Source organism: Mesoplodon mirus, assembly GCF_964341445.2.
Source record: "Mesoplodon mirus genome assembly, chromosome: 1".
NCBI classification, from domain to species: Eukaryota; Metazoa; Chordata; class Mammalia; order Artiodactyla; family Ziphiidae; genus Mesoplodon; species Mesoplodon mirus.
The window spans coordinates 71868510-71885903 of record NC_138976.1 but is presented as its reverse complement, the minus strand read 5'-3'; the positions used below and the strand labels follow the sequence as shown (position 1 = coordinate 71885903).

At 40.0% G+C, this 17394-nt stretch overlaps 1 protein-coding gene across 1 annotated transcript in view; it reads left to right on the top strand.

Moving 5' to 3' along the window:
• The window catches only part of SLC1A1 (solute carrier family 1 member 1), a 72277-nt gene that overhangs the window by 19625 nt on the left and 35258 nt on the right, over positions 1-17394 (top strand). Inside the window, exon 2 of the mRNA XM_082620674.1 lies at positions 13657-13797. Coding sequence (XP_082476800.1) covers positions 13657-13797 — 141 coding nt within the window. The remainder of the gene's footprint in view (positions 1-13656; positions 13798-17394) is intronic.

Here is a 17394-nt window from a genome sequence, read left to right as displayed (position 1 = left end):
TCTCTCCAGCAGGGCAGCTTCAGGGTAGCTGGACTTTTTACATGGTACCTCAGGGCTTCAAAGTGAGTGTCCCAAGAAGAGAAACCATCAAAAGCCACCCCTTTTCTAAGCTAGCCTCAGACTCCATGCAGGCTCATTTCTTCTGTGTTTTCTTTATTAAGGCCATTACAAAGACCTATCCAGGTTTAAGGGAAGGGAACAGAGACTCCATCTCCTGATGGGAAGAGTGTCAAATAATGTGTGGACCTATTTTAAAACCACCAGCTAACCCAGGAGGAAAAGTCAGAAGTCTTCTGGGAGAAGGAAAGATAGGTTTGTTTTTAGTATGTTGGGTCCCATGTTGAGTTATATATATCTAGGTAGAGATTGCCTGGAGAGACAGACTTGGGAGACAGAATGAGGCAGGAGATAGAAGTGGAAACTGAATCTATATGAGCAGATAGGATCACCCTGGGAGAGTGGACAGCCCATGAAGAGGTCAGAATACAAACTCCTTGGGAAACAGCAGTATCAGTGTGGAGGGGAATGTCCAGAGGTGGGGAGATGGAGAGCTTACTCAGCCTGGCTAGGTTCCTCCAGACCTCCATCTGGTTTTACTTGTAGGATGTTGCAGTCTGAGAATTCTTTCTCTGAGTCCTAGCATCCTCTTGGCAAAGAGTTATCTTTTCAGCCAGAATGGACTCTTGGACCCACGTTGAGCATCCTCTCCCCCTCTCCCACCAGGCTGCTACTGTCAGAATCTCCTGCCCTTCCTGGAAGGCCAGGCAGTGCGTGCAGGAAGCACAGCATTCTGATTGCTTCTGTCCTGTACATTTTCAGTATGGGGCAAGGAATTAGATCCTCCTCCCTCCTTCCAGTGAGGTGTTTTCCCTGAACTGGAAGATTACTTGAGCAAGTTGTTAGGAAAGTCACTTCTCTTCAGCCACCTAAAAATGTTTTTTTCTGAATTCAAGCCACGTCCCTGTGACTGGCCTTCAGTTCCCGATCCTTTTAGAGAACCACTTTGGTACTAGGGCTAGCCTGGTTCCTCCTTTGAGTTGCCACAAGGAAAAAGGTAGTCACTTGCGATTCCTCAAAAGAGCCAGGTTCCAAATCAGATGTGTCTGACTTCAGAGCTGAGCCCTTCGCCCCAGGCATCCTTCTAAAGACACCACTGTACACCTATCCTAGGGCCTCCCTGGTGGCGCAGTGGTTGAGAGTCCGCCTGCCGATGCAGGGGATACGGGTTCGTGCCCCGGTCTGGGAGGATCCCATATGCCGCGGAGCGGCTGGGCCCGTGAGCCATGGCCGCTGGGCCTGCGCGTCCGGAGCCTGTGCTCCACAACGGGAGAGGCCACAGCAGTGAGAGGCCCGCATACCGCAAAAAAAAAAAAAAAAAAAAAAAAAAAAAAATAAAGACACCACTGTACACCTATCCTGAATGGCCTGAACATTTGGACAGTTGAATACAATACACATCAACCAGTTCCTGATAGATCGAGCTTGGGTCTGGTAGGTTTAGTTTGAGCAAGAAAGTGAAATAAGCCAGGGCTTGCAGTGGGGACATGGCAGAGTCAGAATGGCTTCTCTTGACCTCCTCCTTTCTCTGGGAAACAGATGAATTAACAAGCTGATTCGTACTCCCTCTCACCTAAGCTCTGAAATGAACCACCCTCATCATCCCATCAAACCTTTCCCTGACCCAGTTGTGGATCTGGGATTCTCATTCTTCTGCAGCCTTCTCTCTTTCCCACTCCTGACGAAGCTCCTTTTCCATCTCCCAGCCCCGTGTGGCTTCACTTTCCTTTCCAAGAACAGCCTCCTAACTACTTAGCTCCCTGTTCTAATCCATCCTACATATCTCAGCCCCTACATACCTCAGCCAGCTTTATCTCCAATCCAGGCCCACCCCTGTGCAAACATGTTCAATGGCTGCTCATTATCTCTACTAATAGCTAATCTTGGTGTATAACGTTATAGTGTAACACATGGTTTCTCTTGTTTAATCTGCACAATGACCCAGTTATCGGAAGGGACCTACGCTTAGGGAAGTATAAATTCTCCTCCCTGGCATTCTAGGCCTTTCATGGGGTGCCCCAACTTAGGTTTCTGTCTCTCTAAACCACGCCTCGAGCACCAGCCAAAGCACCCCACGTTTCTGAGTCAAGTATGATTCCTTGACTGATGACGAAACTAAGGCACAAAGAAGCAATTGTTTACCCTCTGTCCCAGAGCAAGGAAATAAATGGTGAGCAGAGTTTGGGCCCAGTTGTAGCTAACTTATGTCACATTCTTCCTATTCTGTCTGCCTTAGGATCTTCAGCCTTTCCCACCATGTTTCTAAGGCTGGTATTTGTATAAGTGTTTATTAGTTGGAAGACAATCAGGAGCTGAGCTGAAATAAACAAAACTTGAGCTTCTGCCCCTGCTCTAAATAAGAAGTTTCTGTTCAGCCCTCCACTGGGAGTGTGTCTTTAGGCCTCCCGACTTTCCACCATTAATAGCTCTATAATTTGAATGGTCTTCAAGGAAATAGGAAAAAAAAAGAATAATAAGATTAAATACGTTGTGAAATAAGAATAATACATGACTTTGGTTGAGATCAAAGTGCTTCCTACATACATTTTCTCATTTGGTTCTCACAACGTTTTTGAGGTACCTTTGTTGAAGTAAATACTTCAAGCACTTCAATGAAGCAACCAAAATCAAAGGCATTCAGTGACGGCTAAGTATGTGGTAGAAATGGAATTAAAATCTGGATTCATGACTCCTCTTTGCACTATATGCTCCTGTTTGGTTTTTACTTATACCATAGAGAGTCTAAGTTAATTTTGAAAGCTCTTTTCTCACTTGCTGCTGCTATTATCTCTGTTGTTACTCAATCACCGCTAACACTTACTGAGCCTTCCTGCCAGGGGTGGGGCTAAATCATCTGCATTCATTATTCCACTTAACATTGCAAACCACATGATATAGCTACTGCTGTTATGTCTCTTTGATGAAGATACTGCCTCTTAACAGGGTTAAGTAAGTTATCTAAGGTCATACAGCTAGTACCTGTTAGAGCAGACTCAACTCCAGATCTGGATGACCCCTGGACATTTCTGATATGACTTGTATTGGTATCTTCTCCTCGACTGTAAGCCAGATGAGGACCAGGACCACAAGTGTATCCTCCATAGAGCTTAGCAAACTGCTTGTATGCAGCAGGGACTCTAGTCATTAATTAATGACAGTTGACTTTTTTCTAGGTCATTAGTTAGATTTTTCTTCTCCTGCAGGGATTTTCAGGTCATATTGTTCTCAGATTAATCCTGGTTTTCTATTGGTTTTGATTGATTTTTATAACCTGTCATTAAAAATTAAGCTCTCAAACATCTCCTTTGTGGGCTATGAACTACAATCTGTAATCACAACTTTTCTTTAAATTGATCATCTTCTTTCTGAGCTGTTAATAAACATGTCTGGCATCATTTGGGTTTTCAAATTGGAATTTCCAGATGGTAAGGCCTTCAGATCTGATAAGCTTATACATATCATACTAAGTGAAAACTTGAACAAAATGCCGCATCTTTGGCAGTCTTTGTGCTATTAGTATGATAACTAAAAGGAAAAAGAGAAGTCTCCCTATGGTTTTGTCTTCTCTCCCACCCCATGGAAAAGTCATCAAATCGTCAACCGATCAAAAAGGAAATGAATCACATTTAGTGTTACCTGCCTTTCTCTTTTTCAGTTTTTTAAGTCAATTTAGTTTGAGAGTATGTGTTTGCTTTTTCTAATTGAGGTAAAATTCATATAACATAAATAAAATTTACCATTTTAAGGTGTACAATTTAGTGGTTTTTATTATATTCACTGTGTTGTGCAGCCATCATCACTGTCTAATTTCAGAACATTTTCAGTCATGCCCCCAAAAGAAACCTCATACCTATTAGCAGTCAGTCCCTATCCCTCACCCCCATCCTATGGCAGCCACTAATCTACTTTCTGTCTCTCTGGGTTTGCTTATTCTGGATGTTTCGTGTGAATGGAATCATATAATATGTGGCCTTTTGTGTTTGGATTCTTTCACTGAGCATAAAGTTTTCAAGGTTCGTCCATGCTGTGGCATGTATTAGTACTTCATTCTTTTTTGTAGCTGAATAATGTTCCAGTGTATGAATACACCACATTTTGTTATCCAATAATAAGTTAATAGACAGTTATTGTTTTTCACTTTTTGTCTATTATGAATAATGTTGCTATGAGCATTTTGTGTACAAGTTGTTGGTGAAGATATGTTTTCAATTCCCTTCAGTATATACCTAGGAGAAGAATTGCCTACATCAATTGTAACACTACCTGGGTCATATGGTAACACTATGTTTAACTTTTTGAGGAACTGTCAAATAGTTTTCCACAGGGGCTGTATTATTTTACATACATGCACATCTTCACCAACATATGTTATTTCATTAATTAAGTTTTTATTTTGGGCTGTGTTGGGTCTTTGTTGCTGCGCATGGACTTTCTCTAGCTGCAGCAAGCGGGGGCTACTCTTTGTTGCGATGCATGGGCTTCTCATTGCAGTGGCTCTCTTGTTGTGGAGCACGGGTTCTAGGTGTGCGGGCTTCAGTAGTTGCAGCGTGTGGGCTCAGTAGTTGTGGCTCGTGGGCTTAGTTGCTCCGTGGCATGTGGAATCTTCCCGGACCAGGGCTCGAACCCGTGTCCCCTGCATTGGCAGGCGGATTCTTAACCACTGCACCACCAGGGAAGCCTGTTCACCAACATAAGTTATTTTCTGTTTTTTTTTTTTTTTTTTTTTTTTTTTTGCGGTACGTGGGTCCCTCACTGTTGTGGCCTCTCCCGCTGCGGAGCACAGGCTCCGGATGCGCAGGCTCAGCGGCCATGGCTCACGGGCCCAGCCGCTCCACGGCATGTGGGATCTTCCCGGACCAGGGCACGAACTCACGTCCCCTGCATCGGCAGGCGGACTCTGAACCACTGCGCCACCAGGGAAGCCCCTCAAGTCCATTCTTTACATCTGCATCTTTAAGAATTGGGTTGTCTTTTGCTCTTAAAGAAAAATTCTGGGGCAGATGAGCTCCCATCCCCCCATCAGCCATCATTAGGGCACATTTCTTGTAGTCAAGATGAGTTTGCCGGTTTGAGGCGGCTTCATAGGAAGCTTTTCCTCTGAGGTTGAAGAGGGTGGCTAAGTGAGAGACCAGGAGTCAGCGGGAACAGTTGTGTGTCCAGGGCCTTTACGGGAGCAGCTCCACTTGCTCATGTGTTGTTGGAGCTCGTCCTCACTGTGCTGGGCTTGAGGCTGGCGGCAGGGTCCTTCTGCTCTGTTGAGGTGGATGCCACCATTACTGCAAAGTCCTACGGATGCCCTTGCCAGGCTCATTTACCTCTTTGTTACTCAAAGCATGGTCCCACTGACTGAATCTGCCTTTTAACAAAATCCCTAGGTGAGTGTGTGCACATCGAAGTTGAAGAAGCAGGTATTCAGTTCCCAGTCTCCCTGTTGCTGTTCACCTCACGTGGTTACTCAATCTGTGTGTCTGAACAGTCTTCCTCCTTCTTTCCTCCTTCCATGGGTTGGCCTATGTGATGTTAATGCCAGCTGTACTGACTGCAGCTTCCTTTCCTTGCTGGATGAAGAAAAATACGTGGCATTTCCCTGATGTGCTCTCAGACTTGCAAACATTTCCATAGAAATCCTGAAATAGTTCTCTCTTTGTGTTTACTCTTGAGCCTTCCTCATTCCTCTCCTCTTCCTTCTCCCCTGCCTCCCTGTCTTTCCAGAGCTCCTTCTCCCTCCTTGCGTTAGTCCTTTCCCCACCTGGACTATGGTTCTGCTCAGTTACATCTGTGACTGGCCTTCTTTACCCTGGGAGCTTCTTGAAGGAAGGGGGTCTTATGCCATCCATTTTTATATCTTTACTCCCACTGCTGCACTTAACGTCCTTTGGACAGTAAATATTTGCAGAATTCAATTAGGTTATTGAATCGCAATGAAAATGATTGTAGAAGACACCAAAAAAAAAAAAAAAAATCGAAACGCCTTTTCTTCTGCTGCTACCAAGATCCTGAGACTTTTATTTGAGTGATGTCAAGTGGTATCAAAATGAACAAACATTCCATTCGGTGCATTTAATGGGTGCTTTAGGTGTCATTATTTTAACCCAGAAATTTTTTTCATTTATAGGATAAAAAGAAATATTTCTTTACCAAAGTAAACACAGTAGACTAAGGGAGTAAGTTTGTAAATTTAGTCACACTGAAAATATTTTACATGAATCTCTCTCAACTCCTGACCATGCTTTGAGCTCTGTGACCATGACTCACCTGTGAGAGCCACAACTGCTTTGAGGATTTCATGGGAAACCCTATGAAGAGTGTATTACCTATAATAACAGTTAACATTTATTGAGTATGTACTATATGAGCCAGGTACTGTTTACTCTGAGCACTTTATGTATAGTCTCATTTTTAAATCTCCCAGTGACTCTGAGGTTGATATTTTATTATGCCCATTGTTACAGATGGGAAAATAGAGGCACAGGCAGCCAGACCAGTATTTTGCCCAAGATTAAACATCCAGTAAATATGCCTGAAGTAAAGATTAGTAAACTGGAAGGTAGTGTGAGAAACTCAGTCAAATTCATCACAGAGAGGTAACAAGAAGGAATGTAAAAAGCCCCCAAATCCCCATGTATTTGGATACTGGGAAACATATTTGTAAAGAATTTACAGTTCAAAGAAGAAATCATAATAGAAATTATAAGACATTTAGAACTAAACAACAGTGACAATACTATATAATAATTTATAGGACTCACACACAGAATTTAGAAGGAAATGCATATATTGAAAAAAACAAGTGAATGTGCTAAGCAGTCAACTCAAAAAGGTAAAAAAAGAATAGGGTAAACATAAAAAAAGAAGGAAATAAATCATTAGATAAGAGCAGAATTTAATGATATAGAAAACAGAAACACAATAGGGAGTGTGTTATGGAATACTGAACGGCACTTAAAATGGATCACCTGCATTAATATGAATAAATCTCAAAGATGTAATGAAAAAATTTCAAAAAGAAAAGGCAGATTACAAATACATCCAGACTGATACCATGTTAAGTCAAATTTTCAAACACATACAAACAGCATTATACATTTTAATGGATAGAGACATACACAGAAACCTATTAGATCCTCACCAGAATCAACTTTCTTCCTGAGTCAGACTAAATTCTTAATTGTAGGTAGTAGACAAAAAGGGATAAAAGACTCAATATAAACAATCATGGCTATTGACAAAACAGTGCAAACCACATTTCCTGTTGATAGTGGACAGATCCATCCATGATGGATGGAAAATATTTATTATTGCAAATAACAAACAATTGTTTTCTTTTTTTAACTCCTCTCCCTCAGATTTTCTAGCACTCAGTGCGGTACTGGGCATATAGTTGGATGTCAATAAAAGTTCTTTGTGTTTGCTTTTTCTTGAATTCATATACTACAAAAATGTGTTTAATGTGATTTCCTTCCCTTGAACCTGAAAACGGACAGTAACTCAAGCCTTTCATCGTATTTTATGCTTGTACCCTTTGGTGGTTAGGTAAAGTCAATAACATTCAGCAAAATTGTCAAGAAAGGACATGTCTAACAGTTGGGTGATGGTCAAGAAATATGTCCATCCAAAGTAGTATTATCCAGCATTTTAAAAAGATGCAGATGTGTAACATGAGGAAATGCCTGTGATATAATGTCAAAGGAGAAATACCAAAAACAAAACAAAAACCCGTACCTGCTATAGCATGGATGCACTTTGAAAACTTTATGCTAGGTGAAAGAATCCAGACACAGATGCCACTATTGATCAATCAGGATTTTCTAGAGAAATAGAATCTCTTTATATACACTTACATGAGATTTATTTTAAAGAATTGGCTCATGTGATGAGTCAAGTCTGAAATCCAAAGAGCAGGCTGGAAACTAAGCAGGAGTTGATGCTGCAGTCTTGAGGCAGAATTCCTTCTTCTCCAAGAAACCTCAGTTTTTGCTCTTAAGGCCTTCAACGGATTGGATGAGCCACCTAGATGATCAGGGATAATCTCCTTTACTTAAAGTCAACTAATTATGTGTGTTAACCACATCTACAAGACACCTGCACAGCAATACCCAGATTGGTGTTTTATTGATTTCAAAACCCTGTAATTATATAGCCGTTCAGAATTGCAAGAGATATGCAAGAGATAATTTAAGTGTTTAGCACAGTCTGACATATAGTATGTACTCACTGATTGTTAATCTTTGTATTATGATTAACCATAATACTATATGAAAAATGAAAACAATTTCACTTTACATATATTTGAGTTGATGAGATTGTGGGTGAATTTTATGACTTTTGATTTCCAGTAGAGCTGTTATAACATTGCTTAAATTATAAGCACTGGTGAAGCTACTCAGTTCCAAAGAAAAAGATGAGAAAAAGGGACAGGTATATTTCCGTGGAAGGATAAGATAGGGAAACCATCCTCCCATCTATTGAGTGTATGCACATAGTCATTTGTTAATAACATTATTCATTCCATACTTTTTATTTTCTGTTTATCAACGTTCATCTTAGGTTAGCTCCTGAGGGGCTTAATCCAGTGCTTAAAATAGTGCATAGCTTGATGGCATGGCTAGATAACTATTTCAGTGATAATAAAAAATACGTTTTCCTTTGCCAGTAATTCTTATTTAATCAAGACAAATTCAATCTGTGTACCAGAGAGCTGTTCTGGGGCTTTGATTAAAAACCACAGAAGATTTCTTTGCCTATTCGGTGTCTTTTGTGTTTCCATACAAATTGTGAAATTTTTTGTTCTAGTTCTGTGAAAAATGCCATTGGTAGTTTGATAGGGATTGCATTGAATCTATAGATTGCTTTGGGTAGTGTAGTCATTTTCACAATGTTGATTCTTCCAATCCAACAACATGGTATATCTCTCTATCTGTTTGTATCATCTTTAATTTCTTTCATCAGTGTGTTATAGTTTTCTGCGTACAAGCCTTTTGTCTCCTTAGGTAGGTTTATTCCTAGGTATTTTATTATTTTTGTTGCAATGGTAAATGGGAGTGTTTCCTTAATTTCTCTAGACAAAGCAATCTTGAGAAAGAAAAAGGGAGCTGGAGGAATCAGGCTCCCGGACTTCAGACTTTACTACAAAGCTACAGTAATCAAGACAGTATGGTACTGGCACAAAAACAGAAATATAGATCAATGCAACAGGATAGAAAGCCCAGAGATAAACCCACGCACATATGGTCACCTTATTTTTGGTAAAGGAGGCAAGAATATACAATGGAGAAAAGACAGCCTCTTCAATAAGTGGTGCTGGGAAAACTGGACAGCTACATGTAAAAGAATGAAATTAGAACACTCCCTAACACCATACACAAAAATAAACTCAAAATGGATTAAAGGCCTAAATGTAAGGCCAGACACTATAAAACTCTTAGAGGAAAACACAGGCAGAACACTCTATGACATAAATCACAGCAAGATCCTTTTTGACCCACCTCCTAGAGAAATGGAAATAAAAACAAAAATAAACAAATGGGACCTAATGAAACTTCAAAGCTTTTGCACAGCAAAGGAAACCATAAACAAGACCAAAAGACAACCCTCAGAATGGGAGAAAATATTTTCAAATGAAGCGACTGACGAAGGATTAATTTCCAAATTTACAAGGAGCTCATGCAGCTCAATATCAGAAAAACAAACAACCCAATCCAAAAATGGGCAGAAGATCTTCTTCTCCAAAGAAGATATACAGATTACCAACAAACACATGAAAGAATGCTCAACATCACTAATCATTAAAGAAATGCAAATCAAAACTACAATGAGGTGTCACCTCACACCAGTCAGAATGGCCATCATCAAAAAAATCTACAAACAATAAATGCTGGAGAGGGTGTGGAGAAAAGGGAACCCTCTTGCACTGTTGGTGGGAATGTAAATTGATACAGCCACTATGGAGAACAGTATGGAGGTTCCTTAAAAAACTAAAAATTGAACTACCATACGACCCAGCAATCCCACTACTGGGCATATACCCTGAGAAAACTGTAATTCAAAAAGAGTCATGTACTACAGTGTTCATTGCAGTTCTATTTACAATAGCCAGGACATGGAAGCAACCTAAGTGTCCATCGACAGATGAATGGATAAAGAAGATGTGGCACCTATATACAATGGAATATTACTCAGCCATAAAAAGAAACGGAATTGAGTTATTTGTAGTGAGGTGGATGGACCTAGAGTCTGTCATACAGAGTGATGTAAGTCAGAAAGAGAAAAACAGATACCGTATGCTAACATATATATATATAGAATGTATTAAAAAAAAGGTTCTGAAGAACCTAGGGGCAGGACAGGAATATAGACGCAGATGTAGAGAGTGGACTTGAGGACACGGGGAAGGGGAAGGGTAAGCTGGGACGAAGTGAGAGAGTGGCATTGACGTATGTACACTACCAAATGTAAAATAGATAGCTAGTGGGAAGAAGCCGCATAGCACAGGGAGATCAGCTAGGTGCTTTGTGTCCACCTAGAGGGGTGGGATAGGGAGGGTGGGAGGGAGAAGCAAGAGGGAGGAGATATGGGGATATATGTATATGTATAGCTGATTCACTTCTTTATAAAGCAGAAACTAACACACTATTGTAAAGCAATTATACTCCAATAAAGATGTCAAAAAAAAAAAAAGAATATATGGGACAGTCTCCAAGATAGATCATATGTGAGGTGGTAAAACAAGCCTTAATAAATTGAAAATGATTGAAAAAAAAAACACAGAAGATTTTAATCTCTTTTCTGCAAATACCCTAAAACCGGAACACTGCTGTTTTCATAAATCTGAATCAAATGCAGTTCAGCTACTATCCCCAGGTTTAATTTTTATAACTATTAAAAACACGCGTGCATCAGAACAAAGACTGGGTAGGACCTGGAAATTGGTGAGGGGAAAGGAGTGGATAGGTTGGTGTAATTAATTATTTATGACTTTCGTCTTTTATTTTGATCTTCAGAATTATTTCATGAACAATAATTTTTTATAAACTTTACAGGAAAAAAAATCACCCCATTACCTCCAAAATAGGGCTACTGGACTGGCAATTGTTGTTTGAGACAACATGAGCACAAAGAGATGACATTCTGTGTATCTTCTCTTTTAAGCTTAAGTTTTTGAACTTGAAGAAGAAATCTGTAGCTGCGCTCTTAATTGTTTTCCTCCCTAGTTTCTCCCTTCCATTTTACCAATGTACTTACTTTTCGCATAAAAACTGGAGAAAGCACGGCGAGCTCTCCAGGCACTAATGAGCTTGTTTTATGATCCCATTTTAAAGTCGAGGACACCAAGGCTCAGTGATGCTCACAGCATCTTGAGCCACAGAAGGAACCTTTGAAGACATCTAATTCAACCTTTTTGCCCTACCTCTAATCCCACCACTTGACAACGGGAGAAGTAAAAGTCATGGCCCAAGTTATGCACCTTGTAAGTGGTGGAAGCAGAACTCAGAGCCTACTCTTCTAACACCACATTCTTCCCAAGCTGTGTCAGTACCTGCTTGGGATCTTCCTGCCTGTGTGGGGGAAGGCAGCCAAGAATGAATTCCTGGTAATTAAGGGGGCTACAGAGGTCTACGTAACAATTTTACCTTTGGGCTTACTTGTTGGCCCTGCTGAAGACCTCCGTAGAGCTATACCATTCAGGGAGGTTCTTGATCTTCATCTTCCCTAGTTCTGGGAGTGGCCCTACCATGTGCGTCTGATCTGTGCACCTCCAGGCAGGCACTTATTCCCGGCAGGCACTTATTCCCAGCAGCCTTTGGCTATGGAGCCCTCTCCATGCCTCTTAATCCACTCCAAGGTTCTGACTCTGGAAAAGGGTAGGGAAGGACTGTGCCCTGTGAAATCCTGACCTCATCTTGGAACCTGGCAAATCTTCCAGTGATTTTTTTTCTTATCTTGCATCTCATTTTCCCAAATGTGTTTGAGACCAAGATAAAGCATACCCATTCACAAGCATAACTCCTGGCTGAGGTCATTCACCAGCTACTTGTTCTTGAGAGTCCCAGGATGACATCTCTGGCCCAGGGTGAATCTCCCAACTGCTTTTCCAGGTTTTGGTTGGCACTTATATTCTCCTTTTCAGTAAAAAAAAAAAACAAATATCAGAATATAATTTGTGATACTTAACTTCAAGAACAAGCTTGATAGAAAGCTTTCATTACTAAATATAGTAACCTATTCATTGTGCTTGTCACCTTTGATTGCTTTTAAATGATTCCTCGTGGTGACTCTTTTATGTCTCCCATAAAAACCCATATCCAAGGCTTCCCTGGTGGCGCAGTGGTTAAGAATCCACCTGCTAATGCAGGAAAATAAAAGTAAGCTAAAGGTAAGGTTACTACACAAATGTATCTTATGTGGTTCATCTATTTGGTCTACTAGTGAGCATGAGAAGTATACCAGAATTTAAATGAAAACTCTAGTATTGATTATAATTCACATCTCTTTTCATTTGCCCTAGCATTCTTAACTGGACCCAAATAACTAAATTTTCACATACTAATTATTTGAATTTGTGAATTAACATATCCAGTGATATCCTCCTTGAATCTTCCTGCCCTCTAGTCATTTTACTCCCAATTAGCATGTCATCCATCAGACGTTGATGAAGAAAAAAGAGATGTGTGAGTCATCCCAACCCATTTTCTTTCTTGGTTAATAAAAGGTAGTAGGGAGTGAGGGTTCCTGGGGATGGGGGGGAGTAAGCCAATTAGACGTTATTAGAACCATTTGGAAGAGGATAAAGAAGAAATATTTATTGATAGAATTTGTGATTTTTAGTTGTCAAAGTCATAACAAGTGAAGAAGTTCATATTAACATTAAGGCAAGCTTTCAGAGAATGTATGTTTCTTGATATGGAACATTTCCTTGCTATATATAAAATAGATAACCAACAATGACCTACGGTATAGCACAGGGAACCATACTCAATGTCTTGTAATAATCTATAAGGGAAAAGAATCTGAAAAAGAATATATATATATATATATATATATATATATATATATATATATATGTATGTATAACTGAATCACTGTGCTGTACACCTGAAACTAACACAACATTGTAAATCAACTATACTTCAATTAAAAAAGAGAAGAGTATTACTACAATTATTATTAAAAGAATATGAGAAAAATACAAACTGATATGTAAACTATAAAATATGTAAAATATCTATAGGTAGAATAAAAGTGGTGTGTAAAAACAATAGTTATATTGGGTTGACTAAGATGAACTTTTTTTTTCCTTCTCACAGTATTCTTAGATGTTTTGTCATGATAATAAATATAATTGAAGGGGAAGAAAATAAAACAAAAGCTTTCACACGAACTATACTTTTTCCAGATTTGCTGAATAACGTGTACTTGTACTCTTTACCTTTTAAAATGTGATTTGTTTTTTAAGTCTAACATTTACAGACTCATGGGAGATCATCAAAATTGTTTTTCCTGCCACTAAAATTTGCACTGGGGGTGGTATTTTTCCATAGAAATTTATACAGGAGAACTCAATGTTGTTCCTTTCTTCTTTCCAATTCTTGTTTTTCTTAGGGATTGCCATAGGCGTTTTGGTTCGAGAACACAGCAAGCTCTCTAACCTGGAGAAATTCTACTTTTCCTTTCCTGGAGAAATTCTAATGAGAATGCTGAAACTCATCATTTTACCATTAATTGTATCCAGCATGATTACAGGTACCTTGAGAAAACTGACATTCTCCATGATTATTTAAGGAGCCATCCCATCACCTGAGTTGTTCTTTTCTTATTATGGAAACAGTCAAAATGCATTTGATGCATCTCACACACACACACAAAACACCCCTCACTTGGAAAGTGTGTATTTGCTTGAGTGAAATATCTCATTCTTCACAAAGTGGCATTGCTCTGTCTGTAGCACTGTCCACCGCAGCTCAGCTCTTCATTTGACCAGCCATATAATGTCTTATGAGGAAGGAAACAAAAAAGGCATATTTGGTCAATGAGATGTCAGCCAGTGTCCTCAGGGAAAACGTAGTTGTCAGTCTTGATCGTGTTTTCAGTAGTTGACTCATGTGTTTCTCAGCTGCATCCGTCCTGCCCCCCACCCTGTTGGCGGCAGCCTGCAGAGTCCTCTGTCCCCTCTTCTCACTCACAGCCACTCCTCCACAGAACTCAGAACTTGGTACATACTTGCCTTGGAAATCTGCCCAGGGGACCAGCAGTCACATGCTGTGGGAAAGGTTTAATGATGGCTTGGCACCGTATTTTAAAAACCTGGTTTTCTTAAATCTGAACTTGTGATGCCGTTGAATTTGGAAATGATTGTTTCCTTATAGATCATTATATTGCAGGGTCTCTTTAAAGAACAAGCGCCTTTATGTAGATAGAGATTAATTTGGCTTACAAAAATGTCATTTGTCTGGGTATGGTAAGCTTCTCTCTGCATTCCATAGTTTCTTGTCCTTATCTTCATTCTGGCAGTAGGTAAAATGTGGCAATCACTAGTGTTGCCAGCTTGAAAATCATGGTTTTATACAACCAGGCAATTAGGGTTCTCGACATGGCCTCTTCTAGAACATTTTTCTCTACTGCCACTAAAGAAACCTAGGACTGATCTATGTAGAGTACTGGACATTGGCTGGGTTAAGGGAGGGTGGGTGTCAGGATCTTCTGCATTCAGCAATGCATTGCTTGAGCTGTGGATTTGGCCATTGACCTTTTGAAGTGCCAAACTCCAGTCAGACTAGAGTCCCTTGGGTGTTGGTGTTCTTGGCCTATTACAAACCTAAAGAGAGTATAATTATGTTTTGAAATGACTGGCTCCTTTTAGGCCCTGCAGCCAGAGGGCCAAATCAGCAGACCAGTCATTTGTACCATATAATGTTTGTTTATTTGTAGAAGTGATTGTAAGCATTTAAAATTTGGAAGACTTCATGTAAGCATCCAGATTTCTGGCTTCCTCTGAAAAAAAAAATAAGATCAGGAAACATTGGAGCCATGTTCCCACACACCAACAGTGGTTTGGAGCTGAGAAACAGCTACTCTGTTTACTTGGAGCAAATGCATTTGAGGATGCCACAGTCCCCACGACTCCCTATTGCCTAATACCTCATCTACTTCACTCATTTGCATTACCTGCCTTCCCCTGTAGACACTGCCATTACAGCCCCTTAGAATTTTCTCCATATTGAAGAGTCTTAATCTCTTCTTAGGCTCCTTTGAGAACATGATGAAAGCTTTGGACTCTCTCCCAAGAAAAGTGTTCACAGTTGTACATATATACTGTATTTTACATGCAATTGCACGAAGTTCATAAACTACTTAGTGATTGATACTTACGTCTATGGAGGAAGGTATGGAAAGTTGATCCAGATTAGACAGCAAATCCAAAACTCATGCCGTAAACCAGGTTTTAGACGAAAAGGTAACAATACATGTATGCATATACTAGTTGTAGGACGTTTGAAAATATATACTGCTCTTGGTATTCAATAACTAGTAAGATTTTTGCAGTCTGGCTGTTTTGGGTGCTAGCTCAGCCTTGCAAATAATCTAGGAAAATAATTTGCAACCCTCAGCATTCCATTCACATAGCCTAGCTGCTTTTTGAAGGTGTAGCACAGGTCTGGAAATTTCTACAATTTTCCTTCACCAAATCCCCAGCAGTTAAACAGGAGTTAGAAAGCAGAACAACTACCCATTCTTTTGACATAAAGTGATAAAATGATCAAAGATTCAAGGGACATGAACAAAACAGAATGGAAACGATGATGCTATATTTGTGTTTTAAGTTGTCAGATTAAAAGGAAAAAATAATAACAATATAAAGGCAAGGTATGGGGAAATGGGCTCATTCATTCACTTTCAGTTACTGTATAATTGGAACAAACTTTCTGGGGGCAGTTTGGAGCATGTTCTGACCTTTCCACGTAGTATTTCTACTTTGATGAATTTACTGCAAAGAAATAACCAGAGATATGTTCAAAGATTTAGGTACAAGGATGTTCATGGTAACATTTTTTTAAATAATGGTGATAAATTATAAGCTGTCTAAATGTATGTTATACCTGTAAGTTAGGATTCTATGCAATTATTATACACTTTGTTTTGGAAACATAGTTAACGAAGGTGGAAATGTTCCTAATACAATATAAAGTAGAAGGATAAAACAAATTAAACAACAAGATATTGTGTACAATCCAAATTTTATTAAAATGTATATACATTTTAAGAGTTGGGATCAAAACCAAATGGCTAACAATGATTAGATCCTGATACTAAGAGAAAGTGATTCACTGAGCTTTCTTTACATTTTCAAGGCAAACACACGTTATTTTTGTTTTGTTTTGTATTTTCTTTCTTCCTTCCCTTCCTTCCTCTCTCTCTCTCCCTTCCCTCCTTCTCTCCCTCCCTCCCTCCCTCCCTTCCTTCTTTCCTTCCTTCCTTCCTTCCTTCCTTCCAGAAGAAGGAAGTAGGATGGATTCTGCTCTGTGCTCCTCCAGCCTTCCCTCTGGTAGTCTCCCTCCCCCTCTCCTCCCCAGCTCTGCTCCCTGTTCCTGCAGCTCAGCACCACCTTTACCTGGTGTGTGGTCCTTCCCCCAAACCCTGCAGTGGTCCTCAGCCTCCCCACCTAGCACAGAACCAGGAGAGTAAAGCAGAAGATGACTATGGAAAATACACAGGAAGAACAGTTTTCAAGTTTTGAAAGCCTTTATAAATCCAGCAGGTCAAGAGCTTATTTTATACATTTATTAGGACAAAGGAGAATACATGTTGGAAGTGGGGGAGAGTTGAGTGAGTGCCCTAAGGATACATAAATTAGTGGTAGAGACACAGCAAAACTGCGACCTAAGACTAATATCTGTGCTTATGCATAATCTTGCATAACAATTAGGAAAAAAACCTCTGCCATCAAAGCCTCTGCTGATGTAAAACTACTTTATAGCTATTTTAACAGGAAGAATATCTCTTTATGTGATGATGAGGATCAGATGTCACATTAATCAGGGAAATTTGAATATATAATGGTTATGTGATGGTATCAAGAAATTGTTGAGGGCTTCCCTGGTGGCGCAGTGGTTGAGAGTCCTCCTGCCGATGCAGGGGACACGGGTTCATGCCCCGGTCCGGGAAGATGCCACATACCGCGGCGTGGCTGGGCCCGTGAGCCATGGCCACTGAGCCTGTGCGTCCGGAGCCTGTGCTCTACAACGGGAGAGGCCACAACAGTGAGAGGCCCACACACCGCAAAAAAAAAAAAAAAAAAAAAAAAAAGAAATTGTTGATAATTTTGTTAGCAGTAACAATGGC